At 32.5% G+C, this 9955-nt stretch overlaps 1 protein-coding gene across 1 annotated transcript; it reads left to right on the top strand.

Annotated features, from left to right (window-relative positions):
- The first annotated feature begins 309 nt into the window (after nt 1-309).
- LOC149796069 (uncharacterized) lies at nt 310-8992 on the top strand. The gene is made up of 3 exons (XM_089964181.1): nt 310-376; nt 6136-7085; nt 8686-8992. The coding sequence occupies exons 2-3, from the start codon at nt 6154-6156 to the stop codon at nt 8858-8860; spliced, it is 1107 nt and encodes a 368-aa protein (XP_089820307.1). The 5' UTR covers nt 310-376; nt 6136-6153; the 3' UTR covers nt 8861-8992.
- The last annotated feature ends 963 nt before the right edge of the window (nt 8993-9955 follow it).

The raw sequence follows: 9955 nt of genomic DNA, 5'->3' as shown, positions 1-9955 counted from the left end.
CAGCTTTACTTTCTGTGTATTCGATATCACTTGGATTGGGGTCATGGGATTGACAAGGATATTGTGATGGCGCATACGATTCTTTCCGATGTCGTACTTGGTGGTCATTAATCTCGCTCTCGATGGTACTTTGTGGCATAAGAAAACTGTTGAAAAATGTTTCTTTTCTTCCTCTTATCGTAAATGTTTCAGTTTTATGCTCGTTGTTATAACGCACACGTAGCAGTTGAATCATTTCCATGACTGCTGGTCAACTGGAGATTATTAGGGCAAACTAAACGAGTACAACATAATAGCCATTAACTGTAAGGAAACTGACTGAGCTAACCAAATGAAGAATTGATTGGCAGGGAACAGGTAGAAACGTGAGACTAGGGTAAGAATTAGAACATTGCTTTTGTGCGTAATAGAGGCCTTACATGTAATTTAATAATTCAGGTCCATGATGGCATGATTCATCACATTATTTTCGCAAAACTTTATTTTACTAAAACATACCTTCTTGAGATATGACAACCAGCGGCAGATGGCAAATCAAGCAGCGAGATGTACCAGTTCTTAGGAAAACCCTACATAGCAAATTAAAAGATAGAATATATATAGTTACACCACTACATATTGAGATCGTGGTGGCTTAATGGGTTAGGATTTAAGATGATATTCTTTCTAACTGGGCAATGGGTATGACCAAGTATGGAAATTAGCAATGGAAAGCCGCCTAGGTCGCTGAAGTTTAATGTTGAATTAAAATCCATGCAGTTTATATTCTTTTCGGGATATATATTTGGTCTCATTGGGTGTGTGTGTGTGGATTTCCTGGCCTAAACAAAGCTGGTATCGCTCCCAACACTAATAAAGCTTCCGTTATTAAAATCCATCTAACTGTTCTTGCGTACAGTGATAATGAACTGGTATAAAATGTATCGTTCCTTTTATATTGCACATTTTACATTGTCTTGAATTAAGTTTAATTATTTAATTAGTATGTTGGCTTCATAATTATCATGGTATTTGTTTTGTTGTCTTTTAAGTATTTAATGTATTTACAAAAATATATTACACTTATTTCAATCAAATGCAATCGGTGTCCAACGTATGTACAAATATATTATATTTAGATTTAATAAATTGAAAACACTAGGATTCAATAAATTGGGTTGCTATTTTCATACGGTGTATCTAGTTTTTAAGTGACAATATTAGTTTTATCGTCATTGGCTGCGGTATACGTAATACTACTTTGGGTATATCATATAAATGTATAATATTTTCAGAAGGAAACCCAATTTCGCTTTACCGCAGTATATCATCATCGATTTGTTAGACTGGATAAAATGTAGTTTTCTCATTCTTGATACTTAGGATACCCCAGATTTCAAAATCAAGCAGTGGCATCCTGCGACCAGAATTTCAGCGTTAAAATAAAACCCTGGGACCATATTCTCAAAATATATTCAGCACGAAATGTACCCTTATGCGAAATTCACAATTTTGTTCTTTTTCTGTACTTTGGAGTATAATGAAACGAAAGTAATAATCAGGCTGGTTGCTATAACTACAAGTGGCAAATATTTCTAAATATCGTGTCCGAACTTTGGTTCCTGTAATTGCAAGGTAGATTTCAATATTTTCTAAATACCATGTCCAAACTTTGGTTCCTCTAATTGCAAGGTAAATTACAATATTTATAAATATCATATTCAAACTTTGGTACCTGTAATTGCTTGCTAATTTGCATTATTGCTAAATATCGTGTCCAAACTTTGTTACCTGTAGTTGCATAGTACATTTCAATATTTGTTAAATATCTTGTTCAAAGTTTGATTCCTCTAATGGCATGGTAACTTTCAATATTTCTACGTATTGTGTCCAAACTATGGTTTTACCAACTGCATGATCAATTTGAATATTTCTAAATATCGTGTCAAAAACGTTTAGTTATTCTTGAGTCACAGTCGGAGTTCTCCGTCAGCGATTTCAAATATACCGGCTCTTGGCTGTAAAGAGCCGTCTTGAATTTTATACATTGCAGGTTGTGGATAGTTAACGAAGAATTCCAGTATCCATATCATGACATAGAAACAAATACTAATGATGAATGGTAGTATCCAAATCATGACATAGAAACAAATCCTAATGAAGAATACCAGTATCCAAATTGTGACATAGAAACAAATCCTTATGAAGAATACCAGTATCCAAATTATGACATAGAAACAAATTCTTATGAAGAAAACCAGTATCCGACTCATGACATAGGAACAAATCCTAATGAAGAATACTAGTATCCAACTCATGACACAGAAACAAATCCTAATGAAAAATACCAGTATCCAAATTGTGACAGAAAAAAACCTTATGAAGAAAACCCAGTATCCATAAAATCCTTATGAAGAATACCAGTATCCGACTCATGACATAGAAACAAATCATAATGAAGAATGACAGTATCCAACTCATGACACAGAAACAAATCCTAATGAAGAATACCAGTATCCAAATTGTGACATAGAAAAAAACCCTTATGAAGAATACCAGTATCCGACTGATGACAGTGAAGCAAATCCTAATGATGAATACCAGTATCAAACTCATAACACAGAAACAAATCCTAATGAAGAATACCAGTATCCAAATTGTGATATAAAAATAAATTCTGATGAATAATATCAGTATCCGAATTATGACATAGAAACAACTCCTAATGAAGAATAGCAGTATCCAAATCATGCCATAGAAACATATCCTACTTGATGAATTATAGTATCCAATCATGAAATATAATTTAATCCTAATGAAGAACACCATTATCCAAATCATGGCGTAGAAACAAATCCCAGTGAAGAATACCAATATCCAAATTATGACATAGAAACAAATCCTAATGAAAAATACCAGTATCCAAATTATGACATAGAAACAAACCATAATAAAGGATACCAGTATAGGAACTATGACATAGAAACAAATCCTAATGAAGGATGCCAGTATCCAACTTATGACATAGAAACAAATAATAATAATAGTACTAATAATAATGATGATGATAATAATAATAATAATAATAATAATAAGGACTTTGTATAGCGCCTAATCTTTAGAAGCTCTAAGCGCTTTACAACATTATACAACACCTATAAGATAAGAAATATAATAATGTTATTACAAAAACAAATCATGACATAGAAACAAATCTTAATGAAGAATGCCAGTATCCTAATTATGACGTAGAAAAAATCATTATGAATTACACAAGTATCCAAATTGTGACATAGAAACAAATCCTAATGAAGAATACCCGTATTCAAATTATGACATAGAAAAAAACCTTATGAAGAATACCAGTATCCAAAAAATCCTTATGAAGAATACCAGTATCCGACTCATGACATAGAAACAAATCCTAATGAAGAATAACAGTATCCAACTCATGGCAGAGAAACAAATCCTAATGAAGAATACCAGTATCCAAATTGTGACATAGAACAAATCCTTATGAAGAATACCAGTATCCGACTGATGACATAGAAGCAAATCCTAATGACGAATACCAGTATCCAACTCGTGACACGGAAACAAATCCTAATGAAGAATACCAGTATCCAAATTGTGACATAAAAACAAATTCTGATGAATAATATCAGTATCCAAATTATGACATACAAACAAATCCTACTTGATGAATTATAGTATCCAATCATGAAATAGAATTTAATCCTAAAGAAGAATACCAGTATCCAAATCATGCCATAGAAACTAATCGTAATGAAGAACACCAGCATCCACATCATGACATAGAAACAAATCCTAATGAAGAACACCAGTATCCAAATCATGACATAGAAACAAACCATAATGAAGAATACCAGTATAGGAACTATGACATAGAAACAAATCCTAATGAAGGATGCCAGTATCCAACTTATGACATAGAAACAAATAATAATAATAATAATACTAATAATAATAATGATAATAATAATAGTAAAAAGGACTTTGTATAGCGCCTAATCTTTAGAAGCTCTAAGCGCTTTGCAACATTATACAACACCTATAAGAAATATAATAATGTTATTACAAAAACAAATCATGACACAGAAACAAATCTTAATGAAGAATGCCAGTATCCTAATTATGACGTAGAAAAAATCATTATGAATTACACCAGTATCCAAATTGTGACATAGAAACAAATCCTAATGAAGAATACCCGTATTCAAATTATGACATAGAAAAAAACCTTATGAAGAATACCAGTATCCAAAAAATCCTTATGAAGAATACCAGTATCCGACTCATGACATAGAAACAAATCCTAATGAAGAATAACAGTATCCAACTCATGGCAGAGAAACAAATCCTAATGAAGAATGCCAGTATCCAAATTGTGACATAGAACAAATCCTTATGAAGAATACCAGCATCCGACTGATGACATAGAAGCAAATCCTAATGACGAATACCAGTATCCAACTCGTGACACGGAAACAAATCCTAATGAAGAATATCAGTATCCAAATTGTGACATAAAAACAAATTCTGATGAATAATATCAGTATCCAAATTATGACATACAAACAAATCCTACTTGATGAATTATAGTATCCAATCATGAAATAGAATTTGATCCTAAAGAAGAATACCAGTATCCAAATCATGCCATAGAAACTAATCGTAATGAAGAACACCAGCATCCACATCATGACATAGAAACAAATCCTAATGAAGAACACCAGTATCCAAATCATAACAGAGAAATAAATCCTAATGAAGAACACCAGTATCCAAATCATGACATAGAAACTAATCCTAATGAAGAACACCAGTATCCAAATCATGGCATAGAAACAAATCCTAATGAAGAATACCAGTATCCAAATCATGACATAGAAACTAATCCTAATGAAGAACACCAGTATTCAAATCATGGCATAGAAACAAATCCTAATGAAAAATACCAGTATCCAAATTATGACATAGAGACAAACCATAATGAAGAATACCAGTATAGGAATTATGACATAGAAACAAATCCTAATGAAGGAAGCTAGTATCCAACTTATGACATATAAACAAATAATAATAATAATAATAATAATAAGGACTTTGTATAGCGCCTAATCTTCAGAAGCTCTAAGCGCTTTACAACATGATACAACACCTATAAGATAAGAAACATAATAATATTACTACAAAAACAAATCATGACATAGAAACAAATCTTAATGAAGAATACCAGTATCCGAATTATGACTTAGAAAAAATCATTATGAATTACACCAGTATCCAAATTATGACATATAAACAAATCCAAATGAAGAATACCAGTATCCAAATTATGACATAGAAACAAATAATAATGCAGAACACCAGTATCCAAATTATGACATAGAAACAAATAATAATGAAGAATACCAGTATCCCAATTATGACATAAATCCTAATGAAGAATACCCGTATGCAAATCATGACTGAGAAATAAATTTTACGTTTACTTTAAAGAAGCAGCGGAAGGGGATTTTTATTTGATATTCCTTATCCGATATCTTGATACCTCCATTTTCGTTAATAACTAAGTTTGCTATATAACCGTTTTGTAATCTTCGTTAGCTAAAGTTCCGTCAACCCTATTTACACCTTGACGGATAGAACAGCAATATCGGAGTATTGTCCTAGCGACATCTGTTGTATTTCATGTGCTTCCTCTCTGAATATTTATTGTCAACTAACCAATAGCGTGGTGCATTATTTATCGGGCAAAAACGGTGGTGGTAATTGACCTAAAAAGTATACTTGGTACTTTTAACATCGAAAGTATGACTATGTACAAGAACGAAGCCATTACAGGTGAATTTAAGTAAAAGGTACTTCTGCAAACACGGACCGGCACTGGAAAATTGCTTATCTATTAGTCTGTTCGAGTTGTGTGCACTTATTGTCTCTATCACGTAGAACTGTGTTCAACTTTGAACAACATAATTTTGATTGTATGCGCTGGCTTTCAGCCGCATCCCATAAAAATTCACAGACTTGAAGCACAAAACTATCTGCTCGATATGCCAAGGTGTAGATAGGGTACTCGAACCTAGACTAGCGAAGTTGCCATTTCTTATTCTCGTCATTTTCATTATTCAGGTAAACAGAGACCTGAGTATGCAGGATCACATGCGGATCTCCTTTGTGGTGATTATATGCACAAGCTGTATTCTACCAACAATGTCTGATGTATCAAAATGCAAATATGACCAGTCGACACTTAACTGCTCAGGAGTCGGTCTTCAGACCATTCCAGACGAGAAAGTCTTTCATCCAGGACTCAAAATATTAGACCTTTCTTACAACAACATTACAACTGTGCCCTTCCTAAACTTCAGTGAAAATGTCTCTTCGTCACTGACTCGACTGTTTCTGAACCACAACCAAATAAACATTATACAAAATTTTTCATTCAGTAAGTTGGGCAGTTTGCAGACGCTGGATCTGTCATATAACTCTCTTTCAGGGTCGGATATGGATCAAAACACATTTGCAAATATGTCCGCTCTCCAGGAACTTATCCTAGATCATAATCCTTTGCGAATCATCAAACGGATTGGATTCAGCGACTTCAAGCTCCCTTCCTTGAGAAACCTAAGTTTATCTCACTGTGAGTTGACTAAACTGGAAAATTCCGTCATCGGTTTTCATACCTTAAATGTACTAAATCTCAGCTGGAATAATCTGAATTCTACATCCATAATGGATCTACCCATAATTGTCATCGCAGATTTCAATGCTCTTGATCTAAGCCATAACGAGATTACAGAAATGGATGTATTAAATTTTCCGGCTGTCTACGGCCTGAAGAATCTCATATTAGACCATAATCCAATAACCCGTCTATATTTGATATACGTCACAATGTATCAGATACAGACACTCTCCTTTCGGGATAACAATATCCAGACACTGGACAACACCAGTTTACACTGGGATCTGACTACTCTCCGGAAGGTAGACTTCAGAGGAAATCCAATAGTGTGCGACTGTAAAATATCTTGGTTACTGATGGACCCCAAAGTAAAGTCAAAGACAGTCATCATCGTGTGAGTTGATTCTTCGTTGTAATGTAAATAAAGAAATATATAACCTTTTTGTTCCTTTAGAGGGGTATTGATGGATTAAGCATGCAGTACATCTGCATTAACAGTTATGTGTACATTTGATAAATGCTAATTTTAAGTTCATTCGAGATAAGTACACAAAGCCCTTAAGCTAACCAAGCATTAAGAGTAGAAAACTTTACTAAAATATACGTTTGTTTAAAAGTATTGTCATGATCGACAAGACACACCTGTGTGATAAACTTGTTAGAATTAACTGTACCCATCACTTTTCACGTGTAAGTCTGTTACAAGCATATAGTTTCTTCCTGATAGATCTGACATTTTATACGAGATAAAAATAGCTTCCGTAAAGGCACCATATATCCTAATATGGACACGGAATAGTAGCTTCACACTAGGACCAATATATCCTAATGTAGGTACAGAATAATGGCTTTACACTAGGACCAATATATCCTAATGTAGGTACAGAGTAATGACTTTAGACTAGGACCAATATATCCTAATGTAGGTACAGAGTAATGACTTTGGACTAGGACCAATATATCCTAATGTAGGTACAGAGTAATAGCTTCACACTGGGACCAATATATCCTAATGTAGGTACAGAGTAATAGCTTCACACTATATCAAATATATCCTAATGCAGACACAGAATAATGGCTTCACATTAGGACCAGTAGATCATAATGTAGGTACATAGTAGTAATACAATCACATTAGGATCAATATATCATAATGTAGGTAAATAGTAGTAATACAATCACACTAGGACCAATGGATCGTAATGTAGGTACATAGTAGTAATACAATCACATTAGGATCAATATATCATAATGTAGGTAAATAGTAGTAATACAATCACACTAGGACCAATGGATCGTAATGTAGGTACAGAGTAATACTTCACACTAGGTCCAGAAGATCATAATGAATGTACAGACTAATAGCTTCACACTAGGGACCAATAGCGTCACACTTGGAACTAATAATCATAATGTATGTACAGAGTAGTAATAGTAATAGCATCACACTAGGACCAACAGACTCATTCCGGTACGAAACGAAACTGACCAAAGTAAGGAAATACTGATTCTAATGAGATGACCTATATATATTCCAAAATACCTTAAACTTTGAAATGTATACCTTGTGCTGTTTGCAATCAATACAATGGCTCCATTACATGCTATTTGCATCCATTTTAAATACTTTAGCGGGATAGCATGCTCTTTTTGACATGATACTAGTTATGTATATATATTAAAATTATTACAGTAACATGGCTTTTAAAGTGTTGGTATAAAGCAATTTGATCTGTCAGTACTACTCATTTTGATAATTTATGAAGTGTATATACATATTAAAACAGCCAATATTTATTTCTAGGCATTTTATCAAAATGTATTGATTTAATATACAAAAAAATCGTGTTGAAATATCTGAAGACTCTGGATGAATGAGTTCGAAATGTTAAGATATGATGTGTGTGTGTGTGTGTGTGTGTTAATATGCAACGAACTAGCAATGAAAGTTATGTATCCATGACACATTCATACAACTATTCTCGTATTTTCAGTTGTGAATCCCCATATGTTCTGAGGGGTAGAAATCTATTTGACCTGACATTGAGAGATATGAATTGTACAGACCACCATGACAACCACACCAATCACCATGACGACAAGCAGAATATACTCCCCATCGTCATAGGAGTTGTGTTAGCAGGTGGCGTGCTTCGTTGGTGGCAATAGTTACAGTGGTCATAAAACGGAACCGTATGTTAAGAGGTATCATAGTAAACAAATGTTTGGTTTAATAGTAGTTACGTCTTATATGTGGATCGGATTTGAAAATATGAATTAGTCTTGTCAGAACTGAGATTTGTTAAGGCGCCTGTTAAAGATTATTATTATTATTATTATTATTATTATTATTATTATTGTTGTTGTTATTGTTATTATTATTAATTTATTATTATTATTATTATTTACCAAAATGTCTTCAAACATATTGCTAAAATGAACAGAGTCTAAGACAATATGGGGTCAGCTTCTTTTGTGAACAAAATGCGAGGAAATCAGGAGTTTCTTTTTTTCTTCATCTTTATAGCAAGCATGATTTATAAATTGACACTAAGTAAAAATGGGGTAAATAATAGTTGTATTCTATAAATCTTCAGTGTAAGGACTCACATTCTGTACAGACTCGAATTCTGGTTGACATTATAGAAGGATCACATCGGTCATCAAGAACTTTTTCATCATAGTACATTTTATATAAGCACTGGAATATATATATATATATATATATATATATATATATATATATATATATATATATATATATATATATATATATATATATGTGTGTATATATATATATATATATACACACACACACACACACACACACACACACATATATATATATATATATATATATATATATATATATATATATATATATATATATATATATATATATATATATATATATATATATTGGTAAATGAAAACGGGATGTCAGGATAAATCTCTTATTTTTAATTCACAGCATATGATTATTTCGACTTACTGAAATATTGTTTTGCAGTTTAATAATTTTATATGAAATTTAATTTCTATTTTTAATAGCAAGATTTGGAATTAATATGCATTATATTGTTAGAGATTTCTCATACTGAAATTAGAACTATTGTATATTAGATCTCTAAATTATTTTTGTTTTGTTGTGGGTTTAGGTAAATTTTCAGCACATGAGAAACTATACATGGCGACCATAGTGAAGAACCTGAAAAACCGCGAGAAGAACCATCGACCTACGGGAAACAAATGGCAAACTACAAG

This window comes from Sinohyriopsis cumingii, chromosome 7 (genome assembly GCF_028554795.1).
Source record: "Sinohyriopsis cumingii isolate HCF-2022 chromosome 7, ASM2855479v2, whole genome shotgun sequence".
NCBI lineage: Eukaryota > Metazoa > Mollusca > Bivalvia > Unionida > Unionidae > Sinohyriopsis > Sinohyriopsis cumingii.
Note: the sequence above shows the minus strand (reverse complement) of the source record. Positions and strands in the feature narration are given on the sequence as shown.